Here is a 24,650-nt window from a genome sequence, read left to right on the forward strand (position 1 = left end):
CACTTCAATTGTAGCAAGCCAGATAACTGTAGAGGATGCCTTATATGATTTAGTCGACTTAAAAGTAAGTGGCGGGTTACATGTTATCGATTTCCTTGCCTCTTGTTTTATTCCGTTATATGAGTACATATTTTCCTTGGTACGTCTGAAATCTCTTGCATATGTTTTAATTCCTTTCTTAGGTTGCTGTCGGAGATGGCCTGCCTACCACTTTATGTCCACTGTGCTTGAAAAAGATCATCGAATTCTACGATTTCAGGAATATTTGCCATGAATCGGACGCAGAACTGAGAAAATTTTCGTCCAGAAATTACTTCAGGGTGAGTGCTTCTTATTTTTTTTCATTGGATGCCTCGTGTAACTTCCACATGATGTTAAATCATTCTCGCAAACAGATATTAACTCGTTCGTGATTATGTACCGTGTAGCCCGGTCATGGTAGTTTCAATTTCATATCGACGAGAATGAAAAATGTGGCAAGATGTTTGTATTTGTTGGTTGAACTGGTTATAACAGTTACTTTAAAAAGTAACTTAATTGTGTATTTGATGAATCACTTGCTACGACGGGGTAAGTATAATGCTTTATGACTGTAGCAAACTGGTACGTGCAACGTTTGTTAAAAATCGCTTTGATTAGGCATCAAAAGTTAATGGGGTATTAAATTTGTTGATGAACAACATAAAGGCCCTTGTGCATGATCGACTGAACAGTGAAAAGAGTCCAATGTCCCACATAGTGTTTCCGAATTAGTTAATCCTGACGAGGCATTAGTTAACCCGCAGCTGGTTACTCAATGGTGAAGAGTGAAGTCGTTTTTTTTATTTTGGTATAACTAAGTGTTTACAATTCAATCATAGCCGAAAAAGTGAATCATTTGAGTTCATGAATGCCCAACTCAAAATAGATATCAACGATCATGAAAATTTTGTGGAATATGTTTTCGATGTATTTCTTTTGCTTTTTACATCCTGTTTGGTTTTAAATTCCAGCACTTACAGTTTAGATAATTTATAGAATCGTACTTGCCGACTTTAAGAAGTTTATTTACCATTTTGAAGTTGAAATGCACGAAGATATATCCAATGAAATTTTTCAACAAATCGATCTAAAATATTTAGGACAGGTTAAGAAAACTTGTTCGTTGCTATGTTACAATATTAAGAATATGCATTTTTTTATTTTTAACATATCTGTTTGATTAATTAACAATATTAAGTATTTGCTAAAATTATCTTTGTCAGCTGTTTATAAAATGTTTTATGTCTTAGCTTATATAAACCGTTAATTCATGCAATTCTTCGTTAATAATATTTTGTGCACATGATTTTGGTGCTATCAAAATTACGTACCCAAAAGTGTGTTTTTTATTTATTGAGAGTGTGGTTTTTATTTAGTGAGAGTTGGGTTTTTAGTTATTACGCTGTAAAAATGGGTACATTTATATATGTATCCTAATTTTAAGAGATGTTTTTCGTGATGAAATACAATTTTTTATGTAATGAGATATTTTTCCCTTGTAAGAATCGTAATAAATGTGGCTGGGGATATTAAACACTGTATTGCTTCTTAAATTGGTAGGGGTTGTTCATTACGGTTGAAGGTTAAAGGTCTGTTTACTCCATGAACTTACCTGTGCTAGTTATTGTCTAAATAAATGAATCCAGAAATGTACGCAAGAATGCATTGTGTAACACACCCAACTTGTGTGAATGCATGAATAGAAAATAGAACCTGTCTGATTTGGTTCTTGCATTCATTGTTCATGCATTCACACATCAACTTGCATATGTTATTGTGTGGTGTAAACAGGCCTTAAAAATATGAGGTGATGATTTTGATTCTCATGATACATTTTTTTGGTCAACTTTTTTGAAAATGCTTATTATTTATACAGATAAATTTTTTGCAAATAGCTTCATGGCATAGGGAATGGGATGTATGTCATTTTATAGATCTATTTTGTTTAATGAATTTGAAGTGCATGGACAAATTGTTGGAGTTGAGATTGGAATGAACTACATGAATGGGAAGTTCATCTTTTCTTGTATATTTTTGGGATATCTTGCATTTTAATTTTAATGGCTGTCTTTCCAAAATCACCACCAGGTTATGACACGCACAATAAAAACTGTAGGAAGCAGCTTTCCTGAGGCCATAATATCATATTGTGATGTGTATGAGTGTGTTACTTTGCTATGTGTAATATTTCTTCAGCAGACGCTCGCTCGCTGATACGTATTTTGTTATTTTGCATTGCACGGTTCGGTGTCTCTTCTTGAAAGATGCTACCCATGAAGCACTGGCTTAGAATTCAAATCCTGGAGATGTGTGCTGAAATCACCCTGAAATAGCCTATTCTTGTAAATTCCGCATCATCACCTGTTCATTCCTGTTCCTGGCTTCCTCAAAGCGATCGTATACCCATCTGTCGATCATTTCAAGCTTGTCAATTTTCGTTCTCTGATTTTATATCTTTCTCCCACATGAAACCTGGGCAACTCTTCAAAGACAGTATGTTTAAAATCTTTTACTCTGAAAATAAGTTCCCTTCATTTTGATGCCAGCACCACAGTTTTACCACTCCTGCTTGGATGAATCTTGGCGACATCAGTGTCAGTATAGGGCTTATTCTCGTTAAGCAGTCAAGTAAAAAAAATGTGAAACGTCTGAAATCAACTAATCTGAAGAAGATTGAACATAACAAAAATGGAGGTGGCTGACTGGAAAAAAATTACTCTCTCGGAGTCTCAAACCCTGGTTCTTCAAAATGAAAGTGCGGTGCGTTACCACTAGGCCAAACTGGCATTGAAACAATGAGCCAAATTGTTTAATTAAATTCAATGTGATCGTATTTTTAAATTTTAAATGCTTTTTTCCCTCAAACCGGGGTGTATATGGACAAAACCCTTCAACAGTATTCCTATCTAATAGTGTACTTTCAAGTAAAAAAGGTGTCATCTTCTTTCTTGACATGACTTGCACAAAGTCTCCATGAGACTGTAAGAGATACGTCATGGTGATATCAGGTTGCCTCAGGGATCCCATTTTTTATTTGAATTCAATTATCTATGCTTTCATTAAGTGGCCATAGTCGACATTAACATTAAATAATTTTTCAAATCTTCTTTCCTCAAAATTTTCATCTGCATTGTTATCTCCTATTTATCTCAACAGATTTTAATGATTACCTTCAGTTTTATACAGTTATAAGGAGTGATTTTACTTCAATGGAGCAAAGTGTATTTGAGTAATGTAAAGGAACTCTTACTTGATTCATTTCATTAGAGAAATGTTAGGAAACGTTAATGTTGTATTCATATAAGGATACATTAGTAATGATTTTTAAAAAGAATTAAATGCTCTCATGAGTAGGTAGATCTGTGTATGAAACTAAGAACTGATTTATGGTGTTTATCCAAATCATTATGTTTATTGGTAGTTTCGTTGTTCACAGAAGGAGTTATTGTTGTTTATAATCAACTTTCTTTGCTTTGAAAAGTTTTTTTTTATAATGGAACTTACCCTTGATCAATGTAATGTTGTCAGGTTCTTAAGTTCAACAATGTCAGGTCAATTTTTTTTCAAAATTTGAGTTTTTTAATCTTTCTTTACTGTAGCCATCGCTTGAGACGCGTGAATATCGCAAAAGCGATATGGATGCGATATGCGCAAATAAATGCGAGATAGATGCGGTCACTGGACTTTTATGATATTTTTACGCAAATTTGCCTTTAAGACGGCAAAATTCATACATTATGTGCCAAGCGCAGTTCGAATGCTCTGCCGACACTCACTGCTTAAAACATGTGAGCCACTTGCCAGCTGCTAGTTGGCTGGACATGGCCACGAACTACAAGTAGGCACGGGCAAGCTACACCTCTGCCACTATATGTCTTGTTCCTTAATTTATTTTTATTTTACAACATAATTATTTAAAATATTCTGTATTTTGTCATATAACTGTTCTAGAATATTACCTACTACTTAAGAGCACTACTTTTCTAGGTCAGTGCAACTTATGATCTAAACTCTATTTATTTTATTTACCAATGACCCAATTAATACAATTTGAAAGCAAAAAAATCATCTCCTATGCCTACACTATTTAAAAAATCAGGATATTTTTCAAATAACCATTATACTATTATTATACTTAAAACTGACATTGCATGAAAATGGCACATTCATTTTTATTTAATTGCACTTTCAATAACATTTTATCGCATTTTGTTGCGTCTATTTTTTATTTTTATAATGAGGTAGATGATGATAAAATGTAGTGAAAAACATGCCTTGAAATGTATTTGGAGCATGCTTAAGTGAAAAAAGAAATGCCTGACGATTTGCTGCTAAAGATTGAAGTGTCAGAGACCCGGAAATTGTTTATGCGTTGTCAAATAAAGTCTCATGTGCATGTAAACATATTTTCTTTCTTTTGTTCGGGGCCTCTCCCTCACCTTTAACTGTGATCTCATGAGGCTACGGTTATTTATAATTAAAAGCATCTTTGCGACGTTTCGGAAATTCATTGTTTCTATTCAAGGCATTTCATGGTGGGTACAATGAAGGCATGATGGGTAAAGTATTGGAAATTAATTTAAGTGCGCAAAAATTATGCTAGAAAACATATTCATCCTTAGGTGTAAAATAAAAGAAAATAGGATTTTTGATGTGATACATCTTATCTGTAATTGCTAACTCTATTATACATAAAATCTTCCTATATTTGAATATTATTTTTATATTTGCATTTCTATTAGTGCCTTCATTAAAATTATTTGTATTTGTGGTTATAAAAACAGTTTCTTTAAAAAATCTCTCAGATAAACAGTATTCTGATTTTAAAAATGCATTATAAAATTTAAAAGTTTTCTTTAAATTTTGTGGCTTACAACTTTAAATATAACCTTAATTTAAATAAGTTTAAAGGTTACCTGTTTTGGGAAATACATTTTTAGGTACTGAGTTTTTCATCCCACATAACAGTCTCCAAAATCGTGGCAAATATATGATATGCAGAAGGTTGCCCTGTAATTACACCTGGTCAGATTCTCCAACTCCATATTGGCTGACATTTTTTTGTTCGAGTTTTCCAGGAGCTGTATTATGTATCTCCAAACCGATCAGTGTGGCACCGATCGTCGCGTGGGACATCACACCGACTCCCGGTAAGCAGTCGTGTGATTCTGTACAAACCCAAGCGGTACAGCACAAACAAGAAAAAGAGAGATCATTGATAGCCGTATGGACACCTAAAATGTATCGGAATGGCCACCGAGTAGGGGGTTTCAGGAATCCCCCTCGTGCACATTGTACATTTTATTTTGTTTTTCCCTCATCAACAAATAAATGTGAGGCTTTCTGCAATGTTTAATCTTTATCAACCTTTAAATAGGCCAGTATAATTTACTGTAACATCAAATACTCATTACCTTAGCATAAATATAAGTATTGGTTAACAAATATCAGATCTGCCATCATTTTATCATTTTCCCTCATTAATGATATCGCTTTCACTCACTTGGAATAGGCTTTATTTCACTCAATCATAATTTATTTACTCCCTTCACACAATAAAAGAAAGAGATAATTAGAAATAGAAAATTGAGAGAAAGATAAATTGTCACAAACCTCTTTAATGACTTGGTGATGAGGGAAAAACAAAATAAAACACACAATTTGCATGGGGTATTCATGAAACCGACTAGTCGGTGGCTTTAAAGACACCTTTTTTGTATTGGTATGGCTAGCGATGACCTTCTATTTTCACGTCGGTGCTGCACCCATCGGCTTCTTACAGAATCGCAGGACTACTTACCCGGAGTCTGTATGATGTCCCACCTGGCGAATCGGTGTTGCACGGATCAGTTTGGAGATACAGAATACGGCCCCTGATCCGGTGGAATTCCTGAGTAACCTTCCACAGATGTCTACGCTTGGAAAACCTGTGATAACCCTTTATATGATATGCATGCCTGGCAAGGTATGGTATAATTTTTTGGGGCTATCGACTTTATTTAGGCGAAATAATGTATGATCAAAGTATTTAAATTCCTTTAATCTATTTTGAGGTCAATTTCTTGAAACCTTTTTTAAATCTGCTTTTATGACATTTGTGTAGTGATTGTGTGAAAATTTGAATGGGATACTGTTTTAATTTGTGGTTCAATTTTATTCTTGGAGTTTGAAGGGTGAAGACAGAAATATTTTCTATGTACTAATTGGAATGGTTAATGTTTTTTGCTCATATTTTTCTAGAGTGTCTTTGAGTTTATGCAGATAGCTGTGTTGAGAAACTTTTTCATGTAACTGTAGAGTTAAAGATTTTGTTTGCTAGGTGTATGTATTTATTTTGTATTTTAATGGTTCATTTGATTAATAATTAAAAAATCTGGGTGATTAATAAGGTTCTGTCCACCCTATGATAAAAACGGAGCTATGTATCCAAATTTCTAATGGGTAACATATAAAAGGAAGGAAGCTGTCCATCGTCAGATGAAATTTTTCTGTATAATTGTGGCAGAGCTTGAATCATGCTGGTTAAAGTGTTCATCTTTTGAGGTTTTGCATGAATGAAGCCATTTTTCAATGTATTCACGTGGGTGCAAGTGCGGACCTGTCAGACCATGTACCATCGAATGGGACAAGTAATAATCAGACAGTGCAATGCCTGGAGGATTTGCGGGCAACATTTGGCCTTTACATTTGATTATTTTCAGCTAGGTTTTAATGGATTTTTTAATGCGACTTGGATCATTTATATGCTTTAGAATTACTGTTGAATGATTGGGAACTCAAGTTCCTTGCTTAATACTAAATTAACAACGCATGCAATGGCTGGGTGGGTAACTCGAAATACAAAGCAAACTCTTCTTAAGTTTTCCATTCGTCTTTTTCAAGCAATACCTCCAATGAATTTTCGTTGAAGGCTTTTCGTCTTCCTTCAAATGGACGGTCATCATCATTAGAATTACCGTGTTTGAAGCAATGATACCAATCATTTAACGTTGCTTCTTGTGAAGCAGCATCTCAGTTAACTTAAAGGAACTCTTGATGAACTTCATCCCCTGTTTTCTCTGAATGAAAGAAGGAAATCATTTGCTTTCACAAATGATGGTTAATTGGCTCAAACTTAGACATTTTCTCACAACACTAATTATATATTACCAAGGTGTATTCATCATGGTCATCGAGCTGTTTGTCTACCAAATGTCTAAGCTTGAGTCGTGATGTTTCTGGTATTTAAAAAACGACCAGCAATCAGTGCTATTGCCATCTATTGACAGACAGCAGGAACTTTGCATATCGCATAATACATAATTGTTGTATGATTGGTTTAGCTTGTTTTAAGGCTAATAGTATCAGTGTTATTTAAAAAACAGTTTAATAAAAAATATATGGTAAACAAGATGATTTTGAGGTTTCTTTTCTTTCTGCATAAATAATACACCCAGTATTCTCCTCCAGAGTTTATATTTAAATATTAGCAGGGAGTCTAGGACATAATGAATGCATTGAAAACATTTTCCACTTGTTTTTTCTTCAACTGTACTGTTGAGAAAAGATTAAATGGCGATTTTGGCCTAACAAATCACACTTCTCCAAAAATTATAATTGCTGAAGAAAATTGTGTGTAACAGTAAGAAACTCGATTATTTCGTTTTTTACGACAAGAATTTGAATCATTTATCTTTAGCTTGATTTCTCATAATTTGGAAAATGATATATCTGAGTGATCTACATTGTCTATTGTACAGTTTGCAGTGAAGGGCCGGCTATTATGGCACAAATAAATTTAAAAAAGACGCTGCATGAACTCAGAATATCAGGGATCTTCTGGCTAAATTTCATTTCAGTCGGCACTGTAGCTTTTCAGTGATTGATTAATAGGTGTGCAGACAACTCTCCATTTTTACATGAAGCCAGATACATTATGTTCAGCATCCTTTTTTGTAATGCTCTAGTGCATCCCGTGTATGTGTTTTGGAGGAGATAAGATTTTTGTCACTGTTACTTTGTCTGCAGAGTTTTGAAAGAGAAGGGGCAGTTGATGACAATTTGGGGCCTTCTGTGGAGACTACGGACTGCATTCAAGACGTGATTAAAAACAATACACAGCTCACTTGCTCATCCCAAACCACTGAAATATACATTCCTGTGCCAGACTGCCTACTACCCAGGGATGACAAGTTGGTAAGTTTTATTCTTATACACAATGAAACCTACATTGATACACCTTCAATTGTACAAATTTCTCTGTCGTATGAAGAAAGATAGTATGTCCGTCATAGAGGTAAGTATTTCAACTGGAAGTCACTAATGTATATGCAACCTTCAGTGGTTGTACTTTTCTAGTAGTAACACACAAGGTAGAAATCCAAACCATACAAATCTTTTTTCATACAAGTCAATAACAGTTGTACAACACTGCTAATGTGTTGACAGAAATGTTTCTTATCCTGTGGAGTAGACTTTTGGATACCCTTTTCAAATATCTGTTTAAGCCATAGGTGGTGGCTATTACCAGGTTGTCTCATGATTGCCCTCTTATTTGTTCAAGCCATCTTCCTCCTTTAATGTACTAAGGAATTAGCATAAATTGTTGTGGCACCTCTTTATAAGCCTAGGTAATGAAATTATAAAGACAATTCAATGTCCACTGGAACCTTGATCTATCATTCCCACTGTTGTGCCCCTACTGTAAGTGACCAAAACTCTCATTCAAGCCTACAAAACTATCATTGAACATGATCTTGGTGACGCAGCTCCCCGTCCTTGTTTGGAAATTAATATTCTAGAGTTTGATCTTTGAGTTGCAAGAATCTCACGATTATTTTGACCAGCTTGAGTGGTCTCACTTAAAAGAGGAGTTTTCATTATTGATTGAGGGAATTATTGTTTTGCCTTTTTATGTTGAAATAAGATTATTGTTTTGCTTTCATTGAGTGACGCCCATTTTTCTCATATAGTCTCTAGTAGTGAAAGAGGAGAACGAAGGTCACCTCAGTGAGGAGAATAATCCCATGCAGTACACTTTAGATCCAGCTGGAATTTCCAATGATGTGTCGGACCCATTGATGACTGATGACCTGGTGAGTGTTGTTTTGCCAATTGTAATCCAATTTTCCTATGGCACATTGTCATTCTTTTATGCATTATGTATTTATTTATACCTCTCAGCAGAAACGTACAGTATTTTGCCTTGCCTTTTCAATCATGAACAACTACGGAAGAGCTTTCATGTTTGAATCATTAACATTAAATGTAATGAACAGATTTGGTGTATTTTGCCAAACTGACCGCTAAACCCACTGAGCAAGTAAGCTCTCTGTCATCACGGCACTGAGCAGTCATTTGTAATGTGATCATACAAACACCCGTTTTCACTTCCGTTTACCACAGAGTGGAAGGGGGATTAGGAATTGAGAGTTAAACTGAGTACTATTGAAGGTACACTGAAACAAATTGACCATGACATGATGTAGCTGCTAACCAGATTCAACTACTTAACTTGCATTCCTTATGAGGGATTGATGTTTATAGGAATCAGATTCTTGCAGATTCGGATTTTGTGATGAAATAGAACAGGAATTTATTGTGTAGGCTAGGGATTCAACCTTCTTTGCCAATTTTGAATGGGGTGTTTGATGTTTGCAATGCAAGTTGATTGCCAAAAGATATCAATTTTTAGTGATGTTTACTGATTTTTATTTACTTTGACTGCATTCTCTGCTGCTGTTATTCATAGTCTTGAAACCCTTCTAGTTTTAATGAAATATTAAGATTTTGCTTATTCTTAGGTTTTTATCTATTTTTTTTTAGAAGTTAGTGCTCTTGGCCTTGTTCCCTTTTGGAAATTAATTTTAATAATCGGGGAAGTTCACAACTTAAGAAGCTATTTATTCCCAAGATTTTCCCAATAAAGTTGTTTCTCCTTCATACTATGACTGTTATTAGATTATTTGAGAATGAATAAGAATTTTACTGGCTGAATCTTTTTGGTTTATTAAGTCAATCTGTTTTCTACAAAGAGGCCAGAATCATTCATCAGGAATAATTTATTTTCTACAGAGATCATGTAATTCAAGCTTTGTTCATGATCACTTTTTATTTGTATACCAATTGATTAAAATGGGTATCCATGTCCCTCTTTCCAATAGAGTGATCCGGTAACATGCAAGTGCTCTTCTGTTAAAAAAGATCAGATTAGCGATGATGAAGAAGGACATGTACTCAATGATTGCTCTGATGGTGCCTCAGGGAAACTTATGCATCAAGACTCTTTTGATCAGGTAATACTATTAATGAGCTTTATTTTGTACTGTATCACCATCATAAGTCAGCAAAACTAAAATTGGTTTCTTACAGCCCTCAATTCCAGTCTAACATCTGCTTATCTTTTTCACATAGATGGTCTTCTTTTCTATATATACTCAATCACCTGGCCCATGAAAAACATTCAGAACTAGTCTTTTCCCTTCTTCCTGTCTACCTTTCCTTATTATCTGACTATTGTATTTATAAGGCCATCACATCTTATGAGTTGGCCAATTAAGATAAGGTTTTTAGAAGACTTCCCTTTCCTCCCACTCTTCTTTTTACTTCCTTCTTTTGTTTTCATTTTTTATCTTTGGTAATCTTCTAGAGCGACACATTTTGAAAGCTTCCAATCTTGACTTTTCTGCAGCTGTCCATTTTGAAACATGGCTATCGTTTTTTACTATGCTCGAAATGTAATATCAGATATACTGTTTCCTTATTTTGGTGTTTATACTCTCAATTGTGAGGAGAGTCTTCCTTTTTCTAGAGTGCTCTCTGTGCCTGTGCTAGTCTACTGACTATTTCTTTCTTGCTTCATCATCACTGGTAACTAAGCTTCCTTAAACATAATCTATCAGTCTGTTTGTGAGAATAGAGAGGTCCTTAAAAATGACATAGGGTATTGTAACCTTCATCAGTGGTGGAGTTTCATATTGAATTGTAGAAATTATCATTTGTTGTTTATAATTTATGGTGAATTAAGGGCATTTACTCAATTCGTTTTGATTGAAAGCACAGTCTAAACATTTGTACTAATAAGTTGTGAAGGATTCAGTTAATTTCGGGCAAACTAATGTTGTTTTGTGGAAATATACATCATGGATACTTAATTAAGAGTCCGGATGTAGAATTACCTCAAGAAAGCACCACTTATCAATTTTACATGCAGAGAAAAAAACCTTCATATTTCCCCATTGAAGTTATGCAACTTTTGTCCTATTAGATGTTAATCTAAAGATTTCTCTTTTTCATTAACTCAAAATGGCCTTCAGTTATATCTCGTGTGAGTAAGTTTTTTTGTCAAAGTCTTTGATGTCTCTAAACCAAATTATAAACCAAAATAAACTAAATTTATTTTCTTATATTGCCCCTTTTCATTTTCCTTGAATGAACGTTATTACCTATGGGCTCTGGATTCTCATGCAAAGTGTTCCCATAAAATAAGTTTTTGTTATATGTAAGATGATATCTGGAGAATTACATCTCCAGCAACTATTGCCCAGAGAATAACGACGCGGATTCTTCAGGGATTCTGCAATGAAAATAAGAAGCATTAGGGGTATAGATACTTAATTAAGAGTGGTAAATTTAATAACAAGTGTAAACATAATCAATTCCTGACATTAATTACATTTCTGGATAGTGTGAAGAATATATCCATTTGAAACTCACTTTTATTTTATTCGAGTGACTAATTCTGAAAAGCATTTCTATGTTTCTGTATCTCAATCGTTAATGATGATGATTGGGGATTATGTTGCAGCCCAATACCTTAGCTGCTTCCCAAGGTGAAAAGGTGGAAGCTCAGAGTAGGGGAGATATTGCGGCAGTCTTGGACGCAACGCTGATTGGGGCAAAGAAGGAACTATCTCTGGAGGAGAATGCCCAGGTATGTACAGAAACCTTGTAATGGAATTTAATTATTTGTTGAAGGAGATAGAAGGTAAAAATCTAAACATTTGTCATTGTAAATCATAGAACATTCTGCTTTTTACACAGATTCAAAGGTTACCCATTCGATTCAAAGTAATTAATAATTCAAACAAGTTATCTTATCTTAAATTAGGCTGTTTTTTCCTTTAAATGTTGTACATTTGTGTAGTAGTTTTTCTTGCCTTATAAATTACCATATAAAATCCTAGGACCGATAAACTTAACCTCATTAGCCCTCCAGTAGGGAGTTGGTGCACCTTGGTGGTCCAAAGTGTTTCATGGGTGTGCTGTTATTCATGTGATGGCACATTATACCTGTGATTTTCAGAAGCTACCCATCATTTAGGTGTCAAAAGTCTCACATAGTTGCTTGCTAGTTACTGGCTCATGCTTAGCGTTAAAGCTCTAGCTTTACTAGTTACCAAGCTTATAAATTGGTCTTTCGTTGATATTTTAGACCAAACGTGACAGCTCTATTCCTTCTAATTATTGAGAAAATGACCTTTTCTCGTGTCCCTGAAAGCAGTTTTGAAGGTAGGCAACCCACAACAAGCTGTCTCATTTTACGCTATGCATGCGATAAATGACAGGAAATAGAGATGTTTTTCAGTTAAAAACGTGTAATGAATGTAAAACGATGAATCAATTCCTCGGTGTCGATGTCAATTCTGCGGTCCCTCACGAGGCCCTTAAGTCACCTACCTCTCTTCTAATTCACAGCACTATTATTTCACACACTGCACTACAACTACGCACACTGCACCTACAAATTTGCTTAGATAATTATTGACTTAAGTCGCATTGGACTACTAGATGTCCCTGCACAGCTATATAATATCGTCGTGTGAGCACCAAGCGAGCATGAAGTATCTATTTAATTTTTTTCATTCTGGGGGATCAAACCTCCTTGATCCCCCTGCTCTGGCTACGGCCTTGCCTGATGAGAATGACTCATTTGTTAATTTTGATGTAGGTGACTTGTTTACCACTTTAACTTTCTGCACAGATCATCAAAGAGGAGGAGGCAGCTAATGACAGTGCGGGATCTTCTGCTGGCACAAAAGAATGTATTCGAGATGCGATTGAAGAAACTTCACAGTTTGCATGCTCCGTTCAAATGACTGAAATATACATTCCCGTGCAAGACTGCCAGTTACCCAGAGCCAATATTGTGGTAAGTTTTATTCTCATCTAGGAGTAGCATGGCCTTTATTTGAGTAAAATTCTTAGTTGTATGACAAAATTAGGATTGCGTTGAGTGTATATATGCATTTGTATTGGAAGTCACCCTCAGATGTGCGAGTTTCTGTAGTGCAACTTTTCCAGTTGTACAATATATTGCAAAACCATTGAGATCTTTATCCATTTTCATGTGAATCAATCTTTTTTGTACAACATCACTATTCTTCTGACAGAAAAGTGTTTCATTCCATTGAGTACTCCAGTGGTGAACTTTATTTTGTCTACTTTCAAGGTAAAAGTCTTTGCTATGTCAGAGAGCCTAAACACGAATCTTTTTCACCTGATTAGATCCTTGTTGTAAAATCCTGCTAATTTTCTCATAGAAAGGTGATGCTTCCCATTCCTTTTATTATGTTTTGCTCTGGTTGAAACCTTGCATCTCTATTAATTCCATTCTTTGAGAGTCCAATTCCAATCACCTCTTTGTTGATCCGATCCCAATATATATCTGCATAGATGAAAGATATGGCTTCAATCAGAATGGCGTAATTGTATGCGATACAGTGGTTGGCTACTGTTGATCCATCTGGGTATCTAAGTCTTATGCAACGTTTGTGCTCTGACATCTTGGTTTAAATAGTTATTCCAGTTTCACCAATCTGTATGTCTCCACACTCATGAGGCATGTGATAGTAGTCGCCAGAGGTCTTTAACCCTTATATGCATTCGCTGCACCTTAGCAGTGCTCGTGGTTTTAAAATTGGTGTAAAAATTTTCCATTCCGATGGAAAGATGATGATGAAAGATTTAGATGTTCAGAGACTCTCGTTAATACGAACAACGTTATTACGAAGTACTCGTTTTTACAAAGAAAATCGTTGGCCTCAACGAAAAGGCCTATCCTAGCTATAGGAAAAGAAACTTTAGTACGAAATTTTCGTTTTTACGATATTACGAGTCTCAGTCCCGGTCCTGGCGGTTAAAAAATGAACTTTATTACGAAGTTCCACGCATAAGCTATAGCATTTAGATTGATATTCACTACGCTAAGTTTTAATAATCACGCCACGTTTAAGTTGTCCTCGTGTACTGTGATCGAGAGCGTCATTTATGGTATTTCTTCAACATTCGCGCAAAGTTTTACCATAAGCTTCATTCCTGGGGGATCATGGTGACAGACTCATTACAGCTCGTCAATTTGATGAACAGTTAGTTCTCTTCCTACGCACATTCGATTTAAGAATTTTTAGGTGTGACAGCATTAATAATTTCAAATTTGGAATTTGGCGCCTTTTGATTTGGCCGTTTTACGCCGTGCGGCGTAGAGGAAATCGTACTCTGGGCATAATTTGAACAAAGTATCATTCACTCCGGTGTGAAGTTAGGAACTGACTAGCGTTTCGCCCGTTGTTGCTTGCCGCGGAGAATGATTTTTTCGGCTCAGGCTGCGTTGCACGCCCATTTAGTTCACTTCGTCACAATCGTGAGTTAGCGCATGATTTTTGTGAAGTGTTGCATTTTGCAGGATAACCCTACTCCTCAATGCCTTCCATACAGTACGACAGGTGACGGCACAATAGGAGGTGCGGATAACCCTTCGCCAGCACGGTTTGCAGCAAATCGCTGTCCCCCAAACGCACCTCACGTTTTCGCCTAGTCTTATAACGTTGTCAAATGCAAACAGAGCAGCGAAATAAGCCTGATCACGCTCGTCGTCCTTTTCGTCTCCTTTCTTCACGGAAGCCATTATAGGCGTTTCACTTACTCACCTGGCAACGCTGCCCCAACGTAGACTATTCTTCCAGTCATCAGACAACTCTCGGCGGCCGGACCGTGGGTGTATCAACTTAGGACCAAGGTCGTGGAACGCATCGAGTTCGTAAATGGTGCTTACTGTATTCGGGAGGATATCAGCCCTCGATTACGTCATGCCGCATGCCGAAACTGAAACGAATTTTCCTGTTTATATATATTTCCGCGTAATTCAATCGCATTTATCATCCACGGAGTTTTCAACGATTCCTGAAAGACTCGTTCATACGAACTTCGTTATTACGAATCTACATATTTTCGGTCCCGTGACTTCGTAATAACGAGAGTACAGTTTCTTCCATTATCAGTAGAAAATTTGTAAATAAACGCTAACTTTGAAAGAAATTAACTGAAAATGAAACACCATCTCTGCGGCACCGTAAATCCTGTGACGTAACTAAATTCGTAAATCCATATGAGGGTTAAACTCTGCACTTAAGCTCCGTACATTTTCAGGATACATGTGGATTGTCTCAATGTTTACAATTTTACGAAATGCATGACAATTTTCCAGAAATAGTGGAAAGAAATGAAAGAGCGAAAAGAGAATTGGTGTCAAGACCACCAGCATCTTTCGCCAACATTGAGAATGTTGAAACATCTAGGTTGGTGAAGCTGAAAGAACAAAATATACAACCCCTGGGTTTCCAGGCGACGATGTTTGCTTGCTGTTGCTGAGTCAGCAAGTGTATTAACCCTTTCACTGCCATCGGGCCGATATATCTGCCCTCGCTGGTTGAGCGAAAAATGCCAGGGGCCAATTTATCGGCCCTAATGGGGAGCATGCGCAATTTTTTTTAAGTACTAGAATAAGAAGGCCTCTACCTCAAATGTACTTGCCGAAACTTTCGCCTATGAATAATGCTTCTCAGCTGAGTTATGAGTCTTTAAAAATTGATCTTCATCGGCTGCTTGAAAAAAAGACGTCATCGGAGCGTGACATCACGGCACGGTATCCACTGATGACACACTGAGGAAGTGGATAGAAAATCGATCTACGAGGGCTCAAATGCAAATTTGGCGAAAATAATTGCTGTTGTAATGACAAAATGCAGACTGAATATTTTGGGTTGCCAAGGCGTTGTTGAAATAAATAAAGGGGATTGTTTGGAGAGATTTGGAATGAATAAAATTAGCCACCATGAGGAAATCGAGCTAATGTAAACTGAAGTATTTTGGTTTCTTATATCCCTGTTAAGTCAATTTGTCCTTTTAGGAACTACTACACAGCTCGACGAAGATTTTTACTTCGATCTTGCATTCAAGGCTCTACCACTCTAAGACTCTCTTTAGCAAAGTGAATGGTGTACCGTGCGATGACGTCAGGAGGCGTTTCAGGTCATGTGACTTCAAGCGATATTCGAGCATTTTTAATTAGCAATTATTGACGTAAGCAGAGTACTAGGAGAGTTTTGGCTCATATATTTGGACTTGTGAGAAAATTTTCTATTCAATGAGACTAACTAGCATGATGAACAAATTTCATGCATGTTCCCCATTATTTCACTTTTTTTCCTGATTGTGCTCTTTTCAGCGGCTGTAATTTATGTAAACCCCCATAATCTATCTATGTTTATAAGAAGTAATTGTATCTTAGGAATTGGGAAAAAAATCTATATGCATTAAATAAAATTGAGTAGCTGTAATTTTTTTTAAATCTGAAATGATGCTAATTTCAGAAAATAGCCTTGGCAGTCTTGGTACATCCCACTTGAAATTGGCTGGCAGTGAAAGGGTTAAGTTTGGTCATAAGAATCTCAGGCATCCACAGCTTTGACCAGCTCGAGTGGCCTCTGGAATAGGACATGGTTCTATTATTATGGATTCGATATGTCGTAATTATTATATGGCTTTTATTGAGTGACACTCAACATTCCCTTTTAGTTTAACGAGAAAGAGGGGAATGAAGAGCTCCTCAATGAGGAGAATTATCCTGCATTTATCTCACCGAATGCAGTTGGCACCTCAAGTGATGCTGTAGACCCCCTGGAAGTTGACGACGAGGTAAGTGCACTTTTACCATGTTAAGTTTTTCTGTCTCAAAAATTCATTCCTCTCTGGAACTTTCCTGACATCATTTAGTAGAAGCACTCATTTTTTGTCTCACATGGTAATGTAATCTGTCCCTTTTGTTCCTTACCTACATGTTTGAATTTTGCTCCTTTGAAAAAGCAGTAAAATGCATTTATTTGCCGATGATAATGTTATAAATATATCAAACTAGTGTTTGCTCTGACTTTTAAATTCTGCGTTTGGATTTGAATAATGTTTATCTGGGGAGAAAAGAGGGGGGCATGAGAGTGTTAAAGTGACCTTGGGTTACTCTCGAAATGATCCTTGCTCTCTTTTACTTCTGTGACACTTTATTCTTCGCACTTATACAAAGGGGACTCTCCAGCCCGAACACTCTCCATGTCCCTCGGCTCACTCGACTCAACTGTCCTTACGGCTTCTCGACGCGTCCCCTCGAGCCACCTCAGTTGGATCACGGTCACTCCTTCAGGGGTCAGCATCTCCAGGGGGGGACACGCCGCCTGGCTGCGTAACAGGAGTTAATCTGTGTAAATCCCACTTCACTCATGGGGCTGGGTCTGTGAAAACTTAGCATGGTTTGCACTTGAAGGAACATGCATCCTTTGCATTCCCAGTGCCAAGAGCTGACTAGGACAGATGTGAATAGAATAGAGTTTTGAAGCAGTAGTCGCACTCCACTGGCCAATCAATCCCAAGGGAAAATTTTGTAACTTTACCAATAACTTAACTTTTCCTCCTTCAAAATCTCCTCCTTTCTGTTGAAGCTTCGTTGCTGTGCATTATCACACCTATTGTTTCAAAATGATAATTTCATTCTTCTCTTCATACCTCCAGCTAGTAATGGCCACACCAACATTGCTTACCATAATCTGGTGGTAGCATTAAAAATACTGTTATATGTATAGGTAACCAATCGGGTAGTTTCCTTCATCGTAGAAAACGAAAGTCATTGGTGCATTCATTACCCACCATTAGTGAATTCATAGTATACAAATTATTTCGTTATAGAAATCCCACTTTAGACGTATGGCAATGGTCCATTCTTACCTGATTTGAAAAAGGCCAGATTGGCAGCCATGCGATGCCAATCCATGTGAAATCACTGGGACCTAGTTTTTATATGAGTAGATACGAGTTTTACAATCTCTGAGATTACCAATGCATGCACGAGGCACAGAGCTCAGGAAAACATGTCTTAATGATCACCAATAAAACTGCCTATGGTTGTCAAGTTTCCTTCGTTTGATAAGGTACTGATAATCCTTATTCAAGCCAAGCGCTATCTGCAAGCAGGGTACTCTGCTACCTGCTAGCAGCCTGCATCACCACAGCTCACATATCATCGCCTCAAGGCTACCTCACACGATGGCAGCGGGAACCAGAATGAAGTCACGTGGGCTTTTCCCATCATTCATACTTAGCTGTCACATTTTTGCGCACTTGAAAATTTTCACTTCATTTAATCCCGAAAAATAGATATTGTCATATAAAAATATAAAGTGTTAAATGCGTACTCCAGAGGTAATAATCTTTCGATTCAGGCAATAACAAAATAATAGCAAAGTCTCCTAGTTGTATGAAGGACCAAAACAAGAATTGTTGCTTCGTTTATTCAGATATTTACTTTACAAAAGGATTGCCCTGTACCAAAATATAGCTTTTATTCTTTGTAGCACAGGAATTATTACTGTTGAATAAAAACTTTTGGGCTCGTCAATTACTGGGATGGCCGAACGTAACAGAGCGATTCTGGTTGCTTTCTTAAGGGATTCTGACGTGTACCCACAGAAGTAATGAAGAATCAGGAATTTTAACCTTTGTAGGGTTGGTAATGTTATTGATGTATATCGCTTCCATGGACAGTGGCTAGTTTTCCATTGGGTTATGGAATTACTATCTGCTATAAAAGTAGCTCTACATTCGGTATGAATCATGAGAAAATGAAGTCAACGATAAAAAATGTATAAATGATTACAGGAATGGCACAGTATTTAAGGCACAGTTATTCAACTTAGAATGAACATTATTCAAAGACTGTCTCATTGTTCAAAGAAATTGCAAAGTGTTCATTGCTGTATATGTGTGGATGATAGTTCTATATTGTAAAAGAATGGTGTATGAAAAGAATATTGATTCTTATGTGCATTGATTAATGAGTTGATTCCTACTTTCAGCTTATGTTTACAGAGGTCGAAAAAGTGATTGGTAATTCTGAAATGACCAATGACTCTATGACTGAGGCTATAGGTGAGTAAACTCTAGGTCTTGCAAATACATGTGCGTAGAGAGGGTGTTGTAACTTTTTTGGAGCATGAAGAACCTAAGTTAGTCATCCATGTGTAACTTTTGTTTTATTTAGTTAACATGTCACTTAAATATGAGAGAATGTTTATCTTTACACTTGTGTGGTCTGGATTTCTAGTAATATGAATTTTAATGTATTTAATGTAATGAATTATCACAATTTCCTTTAACATTTATGTATAGTAGAAGTCCTTTTAATGTAAAATATTTTCTTCTGCTGAAGTCTATTGATATTTAACTTGTGCGACCATTGACTAGTAAAATTTCATATTTTAGTGAAATATTGCATTAATGGCAGTGAAAGATTCGTATAAGATCTGCACTCTAGCCCAGTCAATGAACTTCAACAAATGAGTTCTTTATGACTGGTGTTATAGACAAAAATTTCTAATTATTAATGATCCATTATGAGTGCTTAGCATGAGAAACCAGTGCCTGTACAGCTAAGGGTGGTATTTGCATAAAACATGTGGGTGGAATTCAGTGAAATGACGGAATAAAATTGTTTCCGACTTCTTTTGGCAGAAATTCGATACATCCATGTTGAAATACATAACACCGGTAGTACTCTCCACCCATTTATGCACTACTCCACCGCCTACTTTTTGCCTAGTTTTGACACTCAAATGTCATTCTGAACTCTTTCTGGCCTGTGTCTATGGAAGGAAAACGTTTTCTGTGCTATGGGAAGCATGATAATATTTGAAACCTCTCCGCATGGAGTTCTTTTTTTTGGGGTTGAGTTACCCTGGTATCCTTTTCCTTGTTATTTGGGACCCAGCCGGTCCCTTACTCCAACCACTGGAGTGGACCGTAGAACCCTTTGTTAGCACGAATCCACATTCAACTCATTGCATTGCCTGTGCATTTTTTTTACCAAATATTGCAAATGATTTTCAAAAATTTACTCTTCCGAAAGAAATACTAAAATTATTTAAGCATTGTTGAATCTTAAATGGATGTCTAGCATTTATTACAGCCAAATTAGTGAACACAAGGTACTGAGAGTGTAAGCCCAGAAGTGGTATTAGCATGTTGAATTTATAAAATTAGCTTGAAGTTTGGAATGCACAGCCTTATTCAATTATTTTTGTAGGCATGGCAACTGCTTGGTTAGGTGTAACAGTGAATCATGTCAGAAAATACTTTGTAACAGATAGTAAGTAGATATATTATGGGTTTCAGAAGTAAATACTAGAAAACAAATCAATACAGCTAAGATGCAGCACAACTCAATTTTAATAACTTATGTGTTACAGTTTGCTGCTATTGATTAAAAGAATGATAATACCTAATATTTCAATATACTTATGTGGATCTCATCAGGAGGTTGATCAGGAAATGATTTAGATGGATATCATATCCAACCTGGAAAAATGTAATTGCTACCATTATGACTTATTAACTGTTATCCTCAAGCGGACAAAAGGGGGAAATTATTTAATTTTTAAGAAATTTTATTTTTTTAATCAAATTTACCTCTGATTGTTAACTACGCTTGATTCATGGTTGATGCATTCCTTTTTTTGAGAAAAAAGTGGTGTGAATTTTTAAATAGAAATGCATGAACTGTGGCCTCTTCCATGGCACACGTGATTTCCATTGCTAAGTACTTTATGAAAAATGTCTACTTATTGGTGTGAAAAGTAATATGTAGTTGCTAAAAGTAAACTCATATTTAAAATCTGGAGCAATTTAACATTAAAGGAATTATATTCCTTAAATATTTTGATAATTGTTGTTCTCTCACGTAGAAGGATTAGGACAGCATTATTTTCTCCTCAAGTATTCTCAAAAGAAAAATCTATGCCATTTTAAATATTAACTTAAGGAACGTTAAGATGTGTATAATCCATAACCACTGAACACATGTTTTTGTCTTTTAAATGGATATTTTTTAAAAGGGCATGATTTCATTTTTCTTCAGCAATTTCAAGCTTGATATGAGATAATTCTTGATGCCTGACTTCTCTTTTTGGACAAAATTGTAGTTTATAGAAATTACCAAAAAAGACTGACTTCTGATCTACTTGCAAAGGAATGAAAGGAAAACATTAAGTATTCCTAAATGAAAAATTATTTTTCATTTAAAATATCAGCTTCAACAACATTACTATTTACATAATACAAAATTACTGAGCACACATTTGTCTTTTGAATGAACAAATTTTTATAGGGGATGATTTCATTTTTCATCAACAATTTCAATATAGTGATTATTATGGATGCCTGCCTTCCCTTTTCAGACATAATTGAACCAATATTGAAATTGCCAAAAGAGAATGATACCTTATTTGTGTTTAGCAACCAGCGAAAATATTAATTAAAGGGAATAGGTTTCAATCTATCAAATGGTTTTTAAAAATTATATCTGTGAGTCCTAGATTGTAATATGATTTTCTTTTCTAGGGCTGTCAACTCCTGACCAAGTGCTGGTAGAAACAACACCAACTTCACACCTGCTGGCAGAAAGAAATGTCTGGAATGACCTTAAAGATGATTGTATTGGTTCATCAGCCTCAGTGACACACATTCAATCCAAGACTGTGGCATCCCCATGTGGGGATAGAATGAATGTGATGGATAAAGATTTGAAAGAAGACATTGCTCATCATGCTGACAAGGTACTGCCTAACTCAATTCCTGATGATGGACACAGTTATATGAAACACATTCCAGCATCTAGAAACAGTGGAAATGGAGCCACAATGACTGTTGTTGGGGATAGAAGGGGTGCACCAAATATCACAGATAGCCTTAGGTTGATCAGAAGAAAAATTTTTTATAGGGATGATTTCTTTTTTATCGACAATTTCAAGATAGTTATTATTATGGATGCCTGCCTTTCCTTAAGGAATAGGTATAGGAATATGTATAGAAAGGAAATGGCTCCTATCTATCAAATGGTTTAAAAAAATTAGATCTGTTAGCCCTAGATTGTAACATGATTTTCTTTTCTAGGGCTGTCAACTCCTGACCAAGTGCTGGTAGAAACAACATCCACTTCATACCTGCTGGCAGAAAGAAATGTATGGAATGACCTTAACGATGACTTTATTGGTTCATCAGCCTCAGTGACACACATTCAATCCAAGACTGTGGCATCCCCATGTTTGGATGGAATGAAGGTGATGGATAAAGATTTGAAAGAAGACATTGCTCATCATGCTGACAAGGTACTGCCTAACTCAATTCCTGATGATGGACACAGTTATATGAAACACATTCCAGCATCTAGAAACAGTGGAAATGGAGCCACAATGACTGTTGTTGGGGATAGAAGGGGTGCACCAAATATCACAGATAGCCTTAGGTTGATCAGAGTCGGTGAAAACAGAAGAAGTGGCATTGAAGCAGTCATGGAAAACCAAAAAGAGATGAGTTATTGCTTCATCAAAAATCCTAGAAATGGTAAAAATGCAAACGAAAAGTTATTTTATTGCTCCCACTGCAGATATGGGTTCAACACCAATGACGATCTGATCAAACACATGGGAATTCATTCTGGTACCAGCAATTTGGATCCTAATGATGAATCATCCATGGGAAAAGATGAGTCTTTCACAGTCCCCGCATCAAGAGAAGAAAGTAATGATTCTCGTGAGTCGTCCACCTCTGAGACATCGACGGGATTGAAAAGGAAAAGACGAGGGGCGATGCAAAAAGTAAATGCGCCCGTGTTAGAAATCTGTGGTGGAATTGGAGAGAGGAAAACTGCAGAACGAGTGGGAAGTTCTGATGGGGATGGGAAACCATGCACGCAGAATATGTCCTCAGAGTCCACCACCCCTTGCGCGAGAAACCTCAGAAATGACATGCTAGGAGGCGCAAAAGGAGGGCCTTTCAATTGCAGCGTCTGCAACAAGTCGTTCCCGCTGAGGAGCGGTCTTAGCAATCACATGCGTTCGCACAAAGAAAGAAAACGTTATCCGTGTACGATCTGCAGCAAGTCTTTCGCTTCGAAGTCTCGCATAACTAAACACTTGCGCACACATACGGATGAGAAGCCTTTTTCGTGTGGTGATTGCATGAAGTCTTTCTCTTTTAAAGGCAACCTCATGAGGCATTTGCGCACCCACACGGGGGAGAAGCCCTTTTCGTGCAATTATTGCACAAAGGCTTTCCCTAAAAAGGAGAATCTCATCCTACACTCACGTGTACACACAGGGGAGAAGCCTTTTTCTTGCAATTATTGCGCAAAGACTTTCACTGGAAAGTACAATCTCATTAAACACTCGCTTGTTCACACAGGCAAGAGACCGTTTACATGCGAGATTTGCAGCGAGTCTTTTGCCTCGAAGTCTAACATTACTCAACACATGCGCAGGCACACGGCAGAGAAGCCTTTTTCATGTAGTGATTGCATGAAGTCTTTCTCTCTTAAATGCAACCTCAAGATGCATTTGCGCACACATACGGGGGAGAAGCCCTTTTCGTGCAATTATTGCGCGAAGGCTTTCGCTAGTAAGGCGAAACTCATCCAACACTCGCGTGTACACTCAGGAGAGAAGCCTTTTTCTTGCAATTATTGTGCAAAGGCTTTCAGTAGAAAGGAGAATCTCATCCCACACTTGCGTGCACACACAGGGGAGAAGCCCTTTTCGTGCAATTATTGCTCAAAGGCTTACAATAGAAAAAAGAACCTCGTCCAACACATGCATACCCACACAGGGGAGAAGCCTTTTTCGTGCAATTATTGCGCAAAGACTTTCATTAGAAAGGACACACTCGTTGAACACTCGCGTGTACACACAGGAGAGAAGCCTTTTTCTTGCAATTATTGTGCAAAGACTTTCCCCAGAAAGGACAAACTCATCCAACACATGCATACGCACACATGATAGAAATCTTTTTCATGTTATCACTAAATCTTTAATTAGGAAAGAAAGTCTCATCGAGTACTTGCATGCACACACACAGACAAGAGACCGTTTACATGCAATATTTGCAGTAAGTCTTTCACTTCGAGTTCTTCTCTCACCAATCACATGCAAAAACACTCAGGAGAGAAACCTTTTTGTAGAGATGTGCGAACAGCATCCGCGAATACTCAAATGCTAGAAAGTATTCCATATACGAGATCTCGATTAATTATGCTACAGCTAAAATCTTGAATGCTTTGAATTTTGCACCATACACTGTCGCACGTACATCGTTGGTAGTTTACTCAGACAATGTAGAGAACTCTAGTCAATTAGTGCATGCAGTGCTGTTTTAGGCAAGTTGACGAAATACATCGGAAAAAATCGGAAAATCCCCAGTTTCCCCCACCAGGAGAACCTCAGTGCCATGAGATAGTAACTGTGTGGCACAATTCCCAAAATCAGCTACCCCCTCCATCC

At 36.7% G+C, this 24,650-nt stretch overlaps 2 protein-coding genes across 2 annotated transcripts; both read left to right on the forward strand.

Moving 5' to 3' along the window:
• The first annotated feature begins 286 nt into the window (after window positions 1–286).
• LOC124173144 lies at window positions 287–22,356 on the forward strand. Its single transcript, XM_046552658.1, has 10 exons — window positions 287–320; window positions 8,029–8,196; window positions 8,973–9,095; window positions 10,164–10,295; window positions 11,807–11,932; window positions 12,983–13,150; window positions 16,855–16,974; window positions 19,179–19,251; window positions 21,718–21,932; window positions 22,270–22,356. The coding sequence occupies exons 3-10, from the start codon at window positions 9,027–9,029 to the stop codon at window positions 22,297–22,299; spliced, it is 933 nt and encodes a 310-aa protein (XP_046408614.1). The 5' UTR covers window positions 287–320; window positions 8,029–8,196; window positions 8,973–9,026; the 3' UTR covers window positions 22,300–22,356.
• LOC124173135 (zinc finger protein OZF-like) lies at window positions 22,305–24,292 on the forward strand. The gene has a single exon (XM_046552643.1). The coding sequence runs from the start codon at window positions 22,431–22,433 to the stop codon at window positions 24,147–24,149; it is 1,719 nt and encodes a 572-aa protein (XP_046408599.1). The 5' UTR covers window positions 22,305–22,430; the 3' UTR covers window positions 24,150–24,292.
• The last annotated feature ends 358 nt before the right edge of the window (window positions 24,293–24,650 follow it).

Source organism: Ischnura elegans (assembly GCF_921293095.1).
Source record: "Ischnura elegans chromosome 13 unlocalized genomic scaffold, ioIscEleg1.1 SUPER_13_unloc_4, whole genome shotgun sequence".
Taxonomy (NCBI): Eukaryota; Metazoa; Arthropoda; class Insecta; order Odonata; family Coenagrionidae; genus Ischnura; species Ischnura elegans.

Coding starts and splice junctions, on each gene's coding strand:
- LOC124173144 (XM_046552658.1), top strand. CDS start 9,027: ATGCAGTACACTTTAGATCCAGCTGGAATTTCCAATGATGTGTCGGAC. Junction 10,296..11,806: donor ATCAAGACTCTTTTGATCAG/GTAATACTATTA, acceptor ATTATGTTGCAG/CCCAATACCTTAGCTGCTTC. Junction 11,933..12,982: donor CTCTGGAGGAGAATGCCCAG/GTATGTACAGAA, acceptor CTTTCTGCACAG/ATCATCAAAGAGGAGGAGGC.
- LOC124173135 (XM_046552643.1), top strand. CDS start 22,431: ATGAAGGTGATGGATAAAGATTTGAAAGAAGACATTGCTCATCATGCT.